Raw genomic sequence first — 18,104 nt, 5'->3', positions numbered from 1 at the left:
ATACACATTATAAAACCTCAGTTAACTCCAATGAAAATTAATCCAAAGGACTACCACTAAGCCAAATGATAATCAAAATATCCATGTTGCAGAAAAAAAAAAGAGAATCCTGAAAGCAGCAAAGGAGAATTGACTTATCACATACAATGAAGCTCCTAAAACACTACAGACTTTTCAGAATATCTCTAGGGTACCTTATAAATGCTCATGCCAAGGGCTTTAGCTGAGGCAAAGTGGGTTAAGCTGCTGCCTGCAGCCCTGGCATCCCATATGGGTGCCAGTTCAAATCCTGGCTGCTCCACTTCTGTTCCAGCTCCCTGCTAATGCACCTGGGAAAGCAAAGGAGGATGACCTAAATGTGTAGGTCCCTGCCACTCATGGGGGAGACCTAGAAGAAGCTCCTGACTCTGGCTTAGGCCTGGCCCAGCCAAGGCCATTGCAGCCATTTGGGGAGTGAGCAAGTGGATAAAAGATCTCCCTCTCTATCTCTTAACTCCCCACCCCCCTGTGTGTGTGTGTAACTCTGCCTTCCAAATAAATTTCACTTCAGTCTTCACAGAAGTTGGAAAAATCAGAATCTCTGGTGGCAGGACCCAGGCCTGTGATTAGGTGAACAACCCTGCTGAAAAAGGAGCAGTGACAGGGGTCCACACTAAAAACTAGCACAAATAAGTTACATAGGATCAAAATGTGATGAAAAGTACAGAAGAATTATGGAAAAGATGTAAACTAGAAAAATGCAGAAAGGGTTGTTCATTCGTCCAGGATTCCTGGATCATCAATAATAAACCACAGAGAGTTCTGCAGAGCTAAAGTAGGATTCAGGCATGCAATGGTTAAGATGTATAAAAAATCTGTAATACTCTCCAAAATGGCAAAAGAAACAATATGCAGACACAAAATTTAGAGAGACGAGAGCCTCATACATCATGTAGTTAGAGGTGAGACTTGTACTTCTAGATGATTAGTTTTGCTTCCTTTTTCAACCTGCAGTCCAAACGCATGGCACAAGGACAGAAATTAGGCTGTGTTGCTGAGGAGCTTCTGTATGGCTCTCTTCAAGTCCCTGTTCCTCAGGCTGTAGATAAAGGGGTTGAGCATGGGGGTGACCAGAGTGTACACCACTGAAGCCCAGGCACCCTCCCCCGGAGAAAGTGAGAAAGTTGAACTGAGATAAACTCCAAGGCCTGTTCCATAAAATAAGCAAATGACTGACACATGAGAGCCACAGGTAGAGAAGGCTTTGTACTTCCCACCTGCTGAGGGGATTCTCAGAATGGAGGACACAATGTTATAGTAAGAGAGGGGGATCCCTGTGATAGGGAGAAAACCATAGATGATGCCAACAAGATATGTGAATATGTCATTGGTGAAGGGGTCGGAGGGAGTGAGGATGAGAAGCTGAGTAGGCTCACAGAAGAAATTAGAAATTTCCACTTTCTTGAAGCAGGAATCCCTTAAGACCATCAAGTTCTGCAGCAGGGAATACAGAAGGCTGGCCCCAAAGGACACCAAAACTAAGAAGCCACAGTGGCCGGGATTCATGATGGCCTGGTAATGCAGGGGGTGACAGATGGCAACAAACCAGTCATAGGGCAGCATTGTCAGAAGCAAACCATCCATGCATCCACAGATAACAGAGAGAGACATCTGCATCAGGCAGGCCACATAGGAGATGGCTGTGCTGTGAGTGTGGATGTCCACAATCGCCTTGGGAACTGTGGTGGAGGTGAAACCCACATCAGCCAAGGACAGGTTGCAGAGGAAGAAGTACGTGGGGGAGTGGAGGTGGGAGTCTGAGCTGACAGCAAGGACAATGAGCAAATTCCCGAGCACCATGACCAGGTACATGGACAGGACCAGCCCAAAGAGGAGGGGCTGCAGCTCTGTCATCTCTGAGAAGCCCATGAGATGGAATTAGGAGACCCATGTGACATTTTGTGTTTCAATGTAACCTGGGAATCTTTGAAAAGAAAATAGCATTAGTATAGGAACAAATGGCTCATGGCCCATGCCTATATTTTCAACTCAACCCATTATGGGTATAGCACATGAGTAACTCTAAGGTTCTTAGAATAAATTGATTTTAAAAATTTGGGGGGACAATACAATTTTGAAATTCTTAATCTTTTGAGGTGTCTTTTACATCTTTTTCAAGACCACCACCTCTGTTTCACACTTGGAGACATACAACCTCTGCCATCGTCCTCCACAGTGACAGACTTAGTCTTCCTGGAGCTCCTTCTGATTGGTTTCTGTGTTCCTCTTCTCCATCTATGCACACCTGCTTTAGACACTCACCTGAGTTGAGCACTGTCTATGATCACAACCAAATGCAATCAAGTCTTCTAACAGAATCGAATAGCAAGTGCATTTTCCCCCTGTAGGACATCATTCTAATTCAAGGAAATGAAGAGCAATCGAATATATCTTATTTTCTTCTCAGGCCATGATAAAAGCTCACTTGACTGAAAATATTTAAAAGTACTCTGTAAAGTTAGGACTGCATTATCTAGACTCTAAATTGCACTTGCTTCATGATTGGAAACTATTGTGTGTCAGGGTTTCAGCATTCTTAGGTTTTCTGGTTTCTCTCCATTGTCTCTTTTGCTCTGAAAGGCTGACACACAAGGAGACTCCCCAGATGCCTGCACTGTGTGTGGCAGACCAATGCAGAGGCTGGGAGCTGGAACTCAACCCAGGTCTCCCACATGGGTAGCAGGGGCCTGACTGCTTGTGCTGTCACCTCTTCCTCTCACAGTCTGCACTGGCAGGAAGCCGAGTCACAGCCCAGAGCCAGGAATCCAACCCAGGTACCCCAGGTGGGAGGAGGACATCTTAATCACTCCTGTTTGTCTCTTTAAAGTCACCAAGTACATCCATCCTCATCACCAGTGGATATCAGACGTTCATAAGTATGCTTTAACTAAATGCAAATGACCATATGAAACCACTGACCATAAATGTTATATTAGTGTATTCTTACCTGTCCAATATTTAGCAATAATGGACTATTTAGAAATACCTGAATTTTTAAAATTTTATTCATGTTTTTATCTATTCCCTTTGCTCTCATGCTCTCATCTACCCTGTATGATCTGCTATGTGAGAGCTGTGTCTTCCTTAAATATTGTTTCCATTTTTCCTCTCTTTTCTATAGAGACCTGGTAAGACTGCTTTATAGTTTTTATGATCATAAGTGCCCTTATTTAAGTTGAGATATTTGGTATCAGGGAAGGGCAAGGCCACTGGAGTCCCAAACTTCCTGTGCATAATTCAAATATTTTCATGTTATACCTTCTTGATTCATTGGTTGCAATTCTCTAATTCTGGCTGCCTCAAGGCAACTTGACTTTATTACATTAGTAGTTCACACTGTGATTGAATCAAGAAAAGAAGTGTAAAACAAAGAATTCCAGAAAAGAATATAAATGCACTTGAGCAGTTTCCTTATCTATAAATGAGGAACAATAATTGTTCATGTTATAAGTCTGTGGGAAAGAAGCTTCTGTAAGTATTTTACTACATTCTTATTCATTTTTCATTTTATTGGAATCCGTGCTGCCTCCAGGATGCACATGAGCAGGAATTGGATCAGAAGTGGAGTGGTCGAGACCTGAACCAGGCACTGTGACACCTGTTGCAAGCTTCCCCACCTGAGGCTTCATTCACTGCAGCAAAATACAAGCTTCTTGTGCCAGTACTGATTTAGGGATCCTTAAATAGTTTTCTTTAAAACTTACCTGTGAAGTGTTTTGGGGCTCATTGGAGTGGTGAGCAGAATGTGAATAACAATAAAGAGATATAAAAAGCAAACAGAGGGGCTGGCATTGTGAAATAACAAGTTAAGCTGCCACCTGCAACACTGGCATCCATATAGGGGCCAGTTCAAGTCCTGGATGCTCCATTCCCCATTCAAGTCCCTTCTAATGTGCCTGGGAAAGCAACAGAAAGTGGCCCTAGTAGTTGGGTTCCTGCCACCCATATGGGACACCTGGATGAGGTTCCTAGATCCTGGTTTAGGCCTGGCCCAATAATGGCCATTGTGGCCATTTGGGGGAGTGAACCAGCAGATGGAAGATTTCTCTCTCTCTCTCTCTCTCTCTCTCACTCTCACTCTCACTCTCCTTCTCTCTCTCTTTCTCTCTCTCACTCTCCTATCTCTGTAATTCTGCCTTTCAAATAAATAGATCTTTTTTTAAAGCAAATGGAGAAATAGTGATAAATAACACGGTAGGTATGTGAAGTGTTCAGTATAGTGCTCAGGAGCACTCTATGAGAGAGGAAACATCAGTCAGCTTAAGGACTGAGCCCCTGGAATTACAAAATCAAAGGAACCAAAGGGAACGAATGAAGAGAAGTAGAGAGCACAAGAGGGTCTCACAGGAGACTGTCAGCAGAGCAATATATTCATAATGCAAGTTCCACAATAAAAAGAAAAGGAAATAAGCATCCAGTAGCCAGCCCTGTGTCTATATTTTGGATTAGAGCAATTTACAAGTGAGGTTTCTATTTTTGAGATCCATACATTTCAGCAATATTTCTTAGTGGCAAAAAAATCAACCTTCTTAGCATTGTTTCATTGTTCATTTTCTTTCCTGTATATAGTTAACTTTAGGGACACTCACCTAAAGAGTGTTAGAAGAACAGGAATATGTGTGATAAGTTCATGATTGCAGTAAAATGTTTAAGACAAAATATAAACAGCGTCACTCCACCTTTCATCCTAATCAGAGGAAAATAACTTTCAGCCCTGTTTTATTCAAATACTATGCAAAAAATCCCAAATATAAAATATTGATCATTTCTATTGATTGCTGGGGGTGCAGTATCTGGATTTTATTCAATGCAGGGGCCAGTGCTGAGGCATAGCGTGTAAAGCCAACGCCTGCAGTGCCAGCATCCATATGGGTGCTGGTTTGAGTCCTTGCTGCTCCACTCCTAATCCAGCTCTCTGCTGTGTCTTGGGAAATAGTCAAAGATGGCCCAGGTGCTTGGGCCCCTGCACCCATACGGGACCTGGAAGAAGGTCCTGGCTCCTGGCTGCAGATCAGTGCAGCTCCAGCCATTGCAGCCAACTGGGGAGTTAACCTGCAGATGGAAGACCTAACTCTCTCTCTCTCTCTCTCTCTCTGCTTCTGCCTCTATAATTCTGCTTTCCAAATAAATAAATCTTTAAAAATATATTAAATGCAATGTTCATAATGAGAAAGTTTTTTTATGCTCCATTCATCTTCATAAATTTTCACCATTTTTCTGATTTTGTGCTTTTATGAAACGAGATACATACTCAAAAAAGTGGGCTACCTTTTAAAATTCTTGTCCAATATTGATCCTAACCAGGACCTGGTGTACTTTAAATTTTAATAAGTGGCCGGCGCCCTGGCTCACTAGGCTAATCCTCCACCTTGTGGCGCCAGCACCCCGGGTTCTAGTCCCAGTCGGGGCGCCAGATTCTGTCCTGGTTGCCCCTCTTCCAGGCCAGTTCTCTGCTGTGGCCAGGGAGTGCAGTGGAGAATGGCCCAAGTCCTTGGGTCCTGCACCCCATGGGAGACCAGGAGAAGTACCTAGCTCCTGCCATCGGATCAGCGTGGTGCTGCCATGGCCATTGGAGGGTGAAACAATGGCAAAAAGGAAGACTTTTCTCTCTGTTTCTCTCTCTCACTGTCCACTCTGCCTGTCAAAAAAAAAGATTTAATATGTATACTTGGACCAAATACATAAAATCATACATTATCACTGATCCCATAGATGGCATTAGTGCATGGTGCTATCTGAATCATTAAACAATAACTAGCATTTAGGAGGTATTTTCTATTTTTCATTTTTCTGAAAAAATTTATTTATTTGAAAGGCAGAGTTACAGAGAGGCAGAGACACAGACAGGGATCACCCATCCCCTGGTTCACTCCCCAAAAGGCCACAACTGCTAGAGCTGGGCCAGGCCAAAGCCAGGAGCCTGGAATTCCATCCAGGTCTCCACACCGAGACCGATGGCAGGAGCCCAGGCACTTGGGTCATCACCCACTGCCTTCTCAGGTACAGTTGCACAGAGCTGGACCAGAAGTGGGCAGCAAGGACAGGAACCTGCAGTCACATGAGATGCTAGCATTGGGGTTGGTGATTTAACCTGCTGTGCTACAATATTGGCCCCAGCATCACTGTGTTGAATGATGTTTGTGGATGATAGAAAGCTTGGGAACTGAATCTGGGTCCAGATGAGGACTCCGAAGTGACTGGGAGGCCCTCAGAGCCATCACTGCCTTGGCCAAGGCTAAGAGCTCCAAGCTTATAACCTGGTGACCTTGCAGAGAGGCCTAATCTAGAAGAGAGAAATCTCTGGCTGTAGCCAGAGTTCTCCATTGCTGCCTGGAGGCACTGTGGAAATTCCCCTTCATTGAGGCCAGAATCTGTAACCCTGAAGTTTCCTAATTCTCAGGAAGGTCCTTCAGAAACCTAAGCATTTTCTGCTTAGCCTAAAGCTCTCCTGTGGTCAGATCTCCCGAGGGCCTCTATTCTAAAGCAGATGAGAATTTCTTGTTGAATAAACAGAACCATGAGGTGTCATCTAAATGGAATATGTCATCTTATGAGCCTATGCTCATGGGTATATTGGAAGGTGAGAAAGTGGAGGGAGGGGAAGTGGGTCATGGGAAGACTTCAAAGGTCTTTTATTATGTTCATTTTAATTTTAATTAAACAGATTCAATATGATTTGTGGATGTAAGTCTAAGAACATAATGAAATTCCCCTCCTCCCTCCCTCCCTTTTTCCCTCCTTCCTACCGTCCTTCCTTTTACCTTTCTTTGTTTTTAGTTTTTGAGATGACATATTTTAAATTTACATTACAGTACACTGGCTTACTACTTCACTGAATATGAAGCTTAAGTAAAAAGCAAAAAGAATATAGTTTAGTAAGAATATAGATAATAGCTTTAAACAACAATTGAATGGAAAAATGACCATTTCACCCATATTCGCGGTTTTTTGTCATTTAATCATTCATAATTTTTTCAGTAAAATAGAACCAATGACAAAGTAACACCTAAATATTTCCTGTGTGTTTATAAGATAATTAAGTTCATTTAGACTTTAAGCCATTTCCTCCCAACAGTTAATGTACATGAATAATTTTATGCATATTGCAATGCAAATAATCATACATACATTTTGTGTACTATAATAGTTATCACAGATCATGAAACACATATGTATTGGTCTTGTGGGGATAGGCTTATTTCACTAAGTATGATGATTTCCAGTTGCATCCATTTTGTTGTGAAAGACAGAATTTCATTCTTTTTTACAGCTGAGTGATATCTGGGAGTGTATACAACATCCACATTAGCAGGGAGCTGGATCAGAGTCAGGATTCAAACCTGCACCCACGTGGGACACCAGCACCACAGGCAACAGCTTTACTCACTACACCACTGCACCAGCCCCAAGTATAATGTTTAATTCATATAGACAACACACTCACATAAGGTAGCTAGGTTTCCATTGCCTTATGCTTTCTTTGTATTTGGAACCTATAAGCTCCTGTGTTCTACTCCTTCATAAAATACTGTTGTGAATGATAGTCACCCCACTGTAATGTAGAGCACTAGAATTTCTTACTTCTCTCTCACTATATTTTGGTACCCAGTATCCAATCACCCAAATTTTTTCACAGCTGTATCCCAGGTACCTAGAAGATCTGGTACACTATAGATTCCAGTAAATATTGTCGAGTGAATGAATTTGGTAAGCAGCAGCTCTGGTTAATGGTAAAGTGAATTCACTTAAAAGCAGTAGTTTCTGAATCTCACTTGAATGATTGTATTGACATGCAGGAGTGCAAACTCCAACCAAGGTGTAATAATGTAAAAATGTAAAGGGAAGGGTAGAAGGGAGTAGACTGAGGGTAACAGCAATCACCATACGCTTCACACCAAGTACTCACAGGGTAGTTTTGACTGAAGACAGAGAAACAGAGTGGGTAAGCATCAAAACTCTGTACAGTTCAGAGGCAGAATATTTTTGTTCCACTGCTGTGACTTCCGGCAGCTCCCAAATCCAGGAACGATGTTCCCATCACTGAACATGGAGTGTGAACCCGAGAAGACTTTGTAAAGCTCTCTTAATGTCCGTGTTCCTCAGGCTGTAGATGAAGGGGTTCAACATGGGAGTGACCACAGTGTACATCACCGAGGCCACCATGCCCTTCCAGGAAGAGGATGAGGCATCAGAACTGAGATACACCCCAAGGCCTGTCCCATAGAACAGAGAAACCACAGTTAGATGAGACCCACAGGTGGAGAATGCTTTGTATCTTCCACCAGTCGATGGAATTTTCAGAATGGAGGAGACAATTCGCATATAGGAGAAAAGGATCCCTGAGAGGGGAACAAAGCCAAGAAGAGCAGTCACCACGTAGAGCAGGGTGTAATTGATGAATGTGTCAGAGCAGGCAAGTACCAGGACCTGAGCAAGTTCACAGTAAAAGTGTGCAACTACCCACCTGGTGCAGAAGGACAGCCTCAGCATCAACAGGGTCTGGATCAGGGCACACGACAGACTGATGCACCAGGACACAAGAACCAGCAGGCCACAGAGACGGGGATTCATGATGACTGGGTAGTGCAAGGGGTGGCAGATGGCCACAAAGCGATCGTAGGCCATCCAGGTGAGGAGAAGTGTGTCCATGCCCCCAAAAACCATGAAGAAGTACATTTGAGTGATGCAGCCTGCGAAGGTGATGGAATAGTTCTGAGTCTTGATGTCCTGCAGCATCTTTGGGATGGTTGTAGAGATGAAACAGATGTCAGCCAAGGACAGGTTGGAGAGGAAGAAGTACATGGGCGTGTGGAGGCGGGCATGGGAGCCGATGGCCAGGATGATGAGCAGGTTTCCAAGCACCGTGACCACAAGCATGAGCAGGAACAAACCAAATAGCAGAGGCTGGTGCTTTGAGTCTTGAGAAAAGCCCAGGAGTAAAAATCCTAAAATACTTGTTCGATTTCCTGGTTCCATGTTGTTGACACATCAGCTAAACAATTCAGGAAAAGAAGGCATGTGAAATAGACAATGAGCAGCCTTTCAATTCTCTCTGAATTTTCAATTCTTGAGGTGAAGTATTGAGGAAAACAATCTTACTGTTACAAAACTTAGGAATTTTAGTCTGTCTCTTGTTATAGGCAACATTTTGTAATGCTGACCAATCTCTGTCCATTAGCCTCTGGGAGACAAATCTATTCCCTTTGGTTTTGTGTGTGTGTTGTTTTATTTGAAAGGCAGAGTTACAAAGAGGCAGAGGCAAGAGAGAGGTCTTCCATCCACTGGTCCACTCCCTAGATGGCCACAGCTGCTGGAGCTGTGCAGATCCGAAGCGAGGAGACAGGAGCTTCTTCCAGGTCTCCCACATGGATGCAGGGGCTCAAGCACTTGGGCTACCTTCCACTGCTTTCCCAGGCCATATCAGAGAGCTAGATGGGAAGTGGAGCAGTCGGGACTCGAACCAGTGCCCATATGCAATCTGGCACTACAGGTGGTGGCTTTAGTCACTATGCAACAGTACTGGACCCTCACCTATTCCCTTTATATCTGACTTAGAGTCAAGGACAACAAAAAGCAATTTTAGATCTTAGGGATAAAATAGCCCACATCTTCACTAACACATAAGAAGCCCAGTGATCTAAAGGAAAGGTATTGGCCATCTTGCTTGTCTGGGGCACATCTGAAACCAGAAAACCACATCTGGGTAGTAAGAAAATGTGAGAGCAGGGACAATATCTAGATAAAATATTGCAGGATAAGTAGGATGATGACTTACTTTCCAAGGTAAAGGAAGGAAGAAAGGGGAGGAGGGAGGAGAGAGGTGTGCATATTAGCAGGAAGCTAGCATTAGGAGCAGAGCCAGAACTCAGCCCAGGCTCTGTGATGTAGGATGCAGGCATCCCCCAAAAAAACATCTTAACTAACCACTGCATCAAATGCCCACCTGCCTTACTTATTTTATTGAACAGATGGGCCATGGCCAGGATTCTGGTGTTCCCTGGAATGTACTCTGCATGTTCATATCATCAACAGCATTGCAAAATAAAACAATTCCATTCCCTGCTAGGTCTATTGCAGGGACTTCCTTCCAAGTGTCCAGCCTGATAACACATCTTTCTAAAGTGAACATCAAGATGTATTACTCTCTGCTAAAATCTTGAGATGTCTTTCTGGCACTGTCTTTCTGATTCTGTTCAGGATGCTGTCGGGAAAAATTACTAACAAGGTGGCTGGCTTACAGATGACAGAAATTGCATGTGAGATTTCTAAGAGTCAGTGAGCCCTCTCTTATTTATTCTATTTCCTTAAGCACTTGTAGATCCTCACAAAAATAAATTTGTCCCTTATTTCCATTTTCCATGAAGTTATGAAGTTTTATCATATGGTCCATGTGAACATTCAGGTTTTAGAACTATTTTCATGAAAGTAATTATTTGGCCAGAGAAAGGTTCTATTTCTGGGATAATCAAATCTTATTCTTTTAGTCTACATTAAAAAGTTAAGACAATGAAAAATGTACAGTGGAAAACATAATTGTGGAGTGCAGCATTGTAGCACAACACTTGCATTGCCATCATCCATTCTGGCTGCCCTGCTTCCAATTCAGCTCCCGGCTAATACACCTGGGAAAGCTCTGCCACCCACATGGAAGACCCCTATGGAATTCCTGGCTCCCAGCTTTGGTGTGGCCCAGCCTTGACTATTGCAGCCATTTGGGAAGTGAACTAATGGATGGAAGATCTCTCTCTTTCTCTCTCTTTCTCTCTCTCTCTCTCTCTCTCTCTCATGTGTGTTTGTGTGTGTGTGTGCACATGCACATGCCCCTCTCCCTCTGACACTCTGCCTTTCAAATCAATGAATCTTGGTATATATTTAAAAATAGCACCAGCCAAATGATGATTCAAATGAGTCATGACATGATGGTTAGGAATATCTTAAACTGCCCATGTATTAGAAACTTTCTGCCTACCTTTGGACCAAGGGTTAGACATCAGAAGCTCAGAGGATAGTCACATTCATCCTAGTCCCTTTGTCCATGCATCAAATGAGTATGCCCTATTCTACTTTTACTGCCTAGAGTCAGAGGGCAGTTGTGCTAAACTATGTTAGGAATAACCAAAGAATAAATGAGGGCTAGCGCTGTGGCGCAGTGTGTTAATACCCTGGCCTGAAGCGCCGGCATCCCATATGGGTACCGGTTTGAATACCAGCTGCTCCGCTTCCCATCCAGCTCTCTGCTTCGGCCTATGATAGTAGAAGATGACCCAAGTTCTTGGACCCTTGCATTCACATGGGAGACCCGAGGAAGCTCCTGGCTCCTGGAGCTCGCTCGCTTGCTCTCTCTCTGCCTCTCCTTTCTCTGTGTAACTCTGATGTTCAAATAAATAAATAAATCTTTAAGAAAAAGAATGAATGAGGCAGCTTGTCAGTCACTGAACAAGTCCTGGAAACCATTCTGCAAGAAAGGAGTCTGGGCCAGGCTTTGTGTAAGCTGTTGTGATATGAAGATTAAGAGTGTGGCCTTTGTATTCATGGTCCAGCCTCCAAGGTGCAGAGATAGTTGCAGAAAACAGTAATTGTAACACAGAGAATTAAGTGGTAAGGTGGATTACTGTGTGGAATACAGAGAGGAGCTCTAAATTGAGAAGAGGGATGAGAGATGTCTGAATGCAAGAAGCAAGAAGCAAAGTGTTCAGGCACTTTGCTCTTTTTTTTTTTTTTTTTTTTTTTTTTTTTTTTTTTTTTTGACAGGCAGAGTGGACAGTGAGAGAGAGAGAGAGAGAGAGAAAAGTCTTCCTTTGCCATTGGTTCACCCTCCAATGGCCACTGCGGGCAGCATGCTGCAGCCGGCGCACTGCGCTGATCCGATGACAGGAGCCAGGTACTTATCCTGGTCTCCCATGGGGTGCAGGGCCCAAGGACTTGGGCCATCCTCCACTGCACTCCCTGGCCACAGCAGAGAGCTGGCCTGGAAGAAGGGCAACCGGGACAGAATCTGGCGCCCCGACCGGGACTAGAACCCGGTGTGCCGGCGCTGCAAGGCGGAGCATTAGCCTAGTGAGCTGCGGTGCTGGCGCACTTTACTCTTAAGTAGAAAGTGGTAGATGAGAACGATCAAGAATGATGTTGGAGAGATGGGCACAGATGACATCTCAGAACCTGGAAAGGGAAATTGCACAGAGAATGGGGCTGTGAAGGGAATAAAATACAGGGAGGGCTGGAGAGAGAATGAATGAATGAATACAATCAAAGGACTAATGTGATATGAATTACAATTATTGCTGGTACCTGGAGGGAAAGATGAGTTTGGGGTAGACATAACATATGGGGAGTCTTCACATCATTTGAATTGAAGGGAACCACTGAAGAATTATGTTGCCTAAGAAAGACAAGCATCAAGAGAGGTGCACAAGGAAATCAAGGGAAATCACGGGAAAGGGATATGGTGGGTTCCAGTGCACCCCTGCCATCCCCAAGAATTAAAGCAGGGGATGTCAAGAGGGAACATGGCATTGGGCTTGCCTGTGTCCTTCCCTTTTCCTCTCACAGCCCAACCAAGGATTTCTGTACCACAGTCCAAGGTGCTAGGGAATCCAGCCTCTGCTTTCTTGAAGGAATCTAATAAGAGCCCTGGATAAGGGTTAAGAGAGAAGGACAAGGACAGGTCTTTCTGGAAAGCAGGAAATGTTCCTAAGCAAGTGTGGGTCACAGAATTCAGAAGGCTTGGTCTGGGGGTGGTGGAGAATGGAGGATTTGGAGTTCTCGGGTCAGGTAATAAGAGAATAGATCTAGAAGGGTCCAGGACTTTGCTGTTAAAAATCTACAGTTCTATCAGGACCTTGGGGCATCCATCTGTGCAAATTGGACTGGAAATCACAACAGTAGACCATGTGGTCCAGGGCAGTGAAATGGCCAACAAAGACTAGCACCTCTCATCATCTTCTCAACCATGCCCACAAACAAAACACAACCAAAGTGAAAACTCACTACACAGTGGCCGCTATCACTGAGTAGTCTAATCATTCTTCCTTCCCAGAAATTACATTCAGCAAGTCTTTCTCCATGAACATTACAGAGTTTACCCTACCTTATACTTAACAATAGGCAATGCCCTTTCCCCTCCCCTAGTTTCCTCAACACTTACCAGGCTATGCAGGCTCAGCAGCATGAACCCACCGAATCAAATGTCTAGAATCTCTTTCTCTTGTAGAGGGTGGATGATAAAAACAGAAGGTCTGGCCCCCAGCAGAGTGTGAGATAGAGCCAGGCATGTGGTACAGGGCCTGGATCACTTCTTCTAGAGATGATGTGAGTGTCTCGAGTGTGGGACCTTGATGACTATAAATTAGTGAGTTCCAAGTTGTGTCCTGGAGGCTGTATCCCCTCTGAAGCTGATTAGAATAATTGATCAGTGATGTGTTCATTCTCTGATCATTTTGGCTCCTAAGGACAGGGACAACACAAACAGGAGTCTCTACCCTGCCAATTCATTATCCCTGGGAGACTAACACTGAAGACATCTGTAATTGCTCTCTCCCACATTCTTCACCTCTGGGAAAAATTAATCTTCCTCAGATCATTTCTTGGTGACAAATATGGCAGCGTTTTTGACTTCTAGATTCTTAATAAGATGATAGTTGAGTAGAAAGAGTCCCAGGATTCACTGGAGCAGTGATGTCAAAATCTAGCCTAAACCAGGACTGCCTCAATATTTGTATTTTTTAAAGATTTATTTATTAAGTTGAAAGAGTTAATATATATCATATTATAATATATTACTATATAATATATATTATATATAATATATTCTTATATATTATATATTATATAATATAAATTATATATAATTATATATTATATAATTTTTATGATTTGAGACAGCATCTTTTAAATTTACATTACAGTAAAAAGGCTTAATACTTCATCAAATAAGTTTAACAAGTAAAAAGCTAAAGACCCTAGTTTAGTGGGAATATAGACAATGATTATAAATAATTAAATGGAAAAGTGACCATTTCACACATATACACCAAATGTTAATCACAAATAAAAAATTACACATTTTATTTCTTGAACTATTTGTTAACACTTTATAATGGTTTTATATTTGTGTGTGTGTGTGTGTGTGTACATACAGATACATAACAAAATACAGCATTTAACCATTTTCAAAAATGTTCCTTGGGAGCTGGCACTGTGGTACAGTGGGTTAAAGCCCTGGTCTGAAGCTTCGGCATCCCATATGGGCACCAGTTCTAGTCCTGGCTGCTCCTCTTCCAATCCATTTCTCTGCTATGGCCTGGGAAAGCAGTGGGGGATGTCCCAGGTCCTTGGGCCCCTGCACCCATGTGGGACACCTGGAGGAAGCTCTTGGCTCTTGACTTCAAATCAGCTCAGCTCTGGCTGCTGCAGCCATCTTGGGAGTGAACCAGCAGATAGTGGACCTCTCTCTCTGTCACTTCCTCACTCTAACTCTGACTTTCATATAAAAAAATGAATCTTTTTTTTTTGAAAAAGTTCTTTGAGTTATTTTGATCTACTTTAATGGCAGTATGATAGAGAGAAAGCTTCCATCCACTAATTGACTCCCCAAAATGCCTGCAACAGCCAGAGCTGGGCCAGGCTGAACCCAGGAGCCCAAAGTTCCATCCTGGTTTCCTGTGTGTATGGCAAGGGCCCAAGCAATTGGACTATCATCCACTGCCTCCCAGGTTGCAATAGCAGGGAGCTGGATGAGAAATGGAATAGCTGGGGCTTGAATAGGCACTCCACGATGCAGGTACCCAAGAAACTGTTGAACAGCTTTGCCACAATGCCAGCCCCTATTGTAACCATTTCTTAGTGTATAGTTCGGTGGCACAAGATACACTCCAATGTTGTATACTGTTGCTGTGGATTCATTCTGAGAGGAGAAGCATGGTGGGGACAAGATGTGTGGAGTCACGACACAGACACCGGGAGTTGGGTGAAAGTGGGCAAGAGGTGAGCAGATTGCAGACTCACTGATTTCAGTTGGTGCAGCAGCTTATAGAGCCAAGGCAGCCAATCCACTCAAGGGACAGTTAATGCCCTAGCCAATCACAGCCTGTTGCCAGGCAATCTCCTTTGCTAGTTGGGTTCCAAAGCCATCTAATCACAGTCTGTTGCCAGGCAGGCTCCATTGCCATGTGGTTTCCAAAGCCATTCCTGAGTAACTGACACTCACTTCCCAGCGGCCACCTTGGCACGACCTTCTCATTCCACTACATTTCCCCCTTTTCATTTATTTTTGAGCACCGGGAGGCATGATCCTTGGCCATTACATTGCTGACCCCATTTCTACGTGGTCTTCGTATGCAGCTGTGCCTGTCTTAGGTTCTCCTCTGGGGATCTTACCCATCATTGACTAACCAGCCCTCGAAATGGGAGACCACAGGAGTGCTTGCTCAGATGGGGGTAGGAATGAGGGACAATGGTAATCAGGAATGGCATGACTACACGCAGGCTGTTGGCTGTTCAAATGGCTAACCAGAGCTAGTGGGGTAAAAGACAGTAGCAGATGTGACTGTGGGCAGTTCCTCAGGGCAGATTGCTAGGGCAGCAGCTTGACAATTGGGAGCAGGTGCATCTGCTAACAAGGCGGACTCTCAGTCTTGACCAGCTGGTTCTGGTTGACTGTCAGTTGCAGGCTTGATGTTTCTGGCTAGTACCCAAATGGGCTGTCCCGCATTCTCTGGAAAGACACAAGCATATCCTTGGCCCTTGGTTAGCAGAAGCCTTTTTACGGGTGTTGGAATCCAGGGCCTGAATTGTGAATCCACTTCGAGATTAATGGCAAACATGTGGCTGCCCTGAGAGCCTGGGGATGACCTCACATGGGTTATCGCCTCAAGGTTATCTAAGTTCATCTCACGGATATTTGGGGGGTGGCTGACTAGGCATTGCTGTGTTGTCTGCTGTCATTTTCACTGTCAGAGCTCTCTCTCCCTAAGTCATCAACTGTTGCTTGTGAGGCAACAGCCTGGAGTGGCAGGCTCTGATCACTCACACATTCATTATATTTGGTAATCTGTGTGGGTTTCTGAGAGGGGGGTAACTTTCCCACGTTTGAGGGCTCAAGAGCAGCGCACCACGTCAATTCTAGCCAAAGGAAAGACACCCGCAGCACTGCTACCATAACAAAACAAATTCCTAGCACCTCAGTGGCTGATGGCATTATGCAGGGGGTTCCCTACGTTAGACGAACAGACAGTAGTGTATAAGATCGTAAGTATGGCCTGTGCTTAGCGGGGACTTCCTTGATTTGATAGGTCAAGGACATATGCCCACATGGTGTCACCAGGGTGTCACCTCTCTCCAGTGAGGGAAGATCACTAAGTTCCAAATTCTGGGATGATCAGTCCCTTATGTGAATTCACCAGGTGAACTGAAAGTAAAAGGAGCCAAAAAGCAGTGTTACACTTCTGGGCAGTGTGTGCCTAACCTGGGGTCACTTCGACCAAGGACAAGGACAAGGAAAGGGGCATACGAGGGGGTTCTGTGCTCACCCTCACAGAACCAAACAGCACACAAAACACTGAGGGGCCTACCTGCTGAAATCAAGGGGGGACCTCGCCAAGTCTGACACACTGTCTCTCAGTCACGTTGGGCGCCAGAAGTTGTGGATTCATTCTGAGAGGAGGAGCGTGGTGGGAGCAAGACGCATGGAGTCACCACATAGTCCCTGGGAGTCGGGTGAAAGCAGGCCAGAGGTGAGCAGCCCGCAGACTCATTTATTTCAGTTGGCACAACAGCTTAAATAGCAGAGGCAGCCAGTCCGATCAAGGAGTGGTTTATGCCCTAACAATTCACAGCCCATTGCCAGGCAACCTCCATTGCCAGGTGCTGTCTGAAGCCATTCCTGTGTAACTGACACTCACTTGCCAGTGGCCATCTTGGCATGGCCTTCTCATTCCACCACAGTACACTGTCCTCTATCCAGTTCTTTTAGCTTTTCATCATCCCAAGCAGAAATCTGTAAGCCTTACAAAAAACAACTGCCCATTTTCTAACTCCAGCCCCAGGGCAGATGTTGTGTCCAGATAAGTAGATCCCCAAGAAGCTATCAGCAACCCAATCACACCGAACTGCAAAAGCAGGGTTTATTCAGGAGTATAAGCCACAACAGGGACCCCATCCAACCAACTGGCACAGCGGAGGAAGGAGTGAGGCCTCGGTCTTGTTAGGGAGAGTTTTTAAAGAAAAAAAGGGCTACATCAGCAGGAAAAAAAGAGTTGCATCAGCGGGGGCTTACAGCATGGGAGCTTTGGGTGCAGGCAGTTACTTTGGCCTTGGTCTACTGAGCTAGCTGTCCCTGGTAAGCTTTGATATCTCCGGAATGCCTGAATGCCTGCTTCTACAAGGACTTGGGTCTGCTATGGGAAACGGAGGCTGCTTTTTTATTGTTTTAAAATGGAGTCACTTTGGCTCTTCACAGCCTCTATTCTTCAGTAGTGTCTATGAATTCTCTATCTGGGTTCCTCACTGAAGTGGAATCAGACAATGTCTGACATTTTGTGTCTGCTTTATTTTAGTTCCATAATGTTTTCAAGGTTCAACTATGGTATGTTTCTAAATTTCTTGTTTCATGGTGATAAAATTCACATCAAATCTATCAAGTTAGTAATTTTTCAAGCTTTACTGAGATATAATTAACAAATAAAAATCATAGATTTTGATGTTGTAATATACCTATAAGTTGTGAAATTATTACTACAATCAAGTGGACACTTCCATCACCTCACATGATTACCATTTGTGTGTGTGTGTGTGTGTGTGTGTGTGTGGTGAGAACACGGAAGATCTACTCACCGGGGCAAACATTTGGCACAGAGGTTAACACGCCAATTGGGACATCTGCAACCCATATCAGAGTAACTGGGTTTGAGTCCCAACCCTGCTTCTAATTCCAGATTCTTGATAATGTGTACCCTGAGAGGCAGCCAGCAATGGCTCAATTACTTGGGTCCCTGCTAGATTAAATTCCTGGTTCATGGCTTCAGCCTGGCTCAGCCTTGGCTGTTGTAGATATCTGGAGTGTGAATCAA

The 18,104-nt window shown here is 44.2% G+C and overlaps 2 protein-coding genes across 2 annotated transcripts; both read right to left on the bottom strand.

Moving 5' to 3' along the window:
- On the bottom strand, window positions 1–3,058 carry LOC100342596 (olfactory receptor 7E178-like). The gene has a single exon (XM_051838077.2). The coding sequence runs from the start codon at window positions 1,906–1,908 to the stop codon at window positions 1,021–1,023; it is 888 nt and encodes a 295-aa protein (XP_051694037.2). The 5' UTR covers window positions 1,909–3,058; the 3' UTR covers window positions 1–1,020.
- Window positions 3,059–6,770: 3,712 nt separating this feature from the next.
- Window positions 6,771–16,798, bottom strand: LOC127486435 (olfactory receptor 7C1-like). The gene is made up of 2 exons (XM_070059214.1): window positions 16,608–16,798; window positions 6,771–9,031 (listed from the first exon to the last, which is right to left on the bottom strand). The coding sequence occupies exon 2, from the start codon at window positions 9,013–9,015 to the stop codon at window positions 8,077–8,079; it is 939 nt and encodes a 312-aa protein (XP_069915315.1). The 5' UTR covers window positions 9,016–9,031; window positions 16,608–16,798; the 3' UTR covers window positions 6,771–8,076.
- Window positions 16,799–18,104: the final 1,306 nt, after the last annotated feature.

The sequence above is a fragment of the Oryctolagus cuniculus genome, chromosome 16 (genome assembly GCF_964237555.1).
Source record: "Oryctolagus cuniculus chromosome 16, mOryCun1.1, whole genome shotgun sequence".
NCBI lineage: Eukaryota > Metazoa > Chordata > Mammalia > Lagomorpha > Leporidae > Oryctolagus > Oryctolagus cuniculus.
This window is presented reverse-complemented; position numbering and strand designations above follow the sequence as displayed.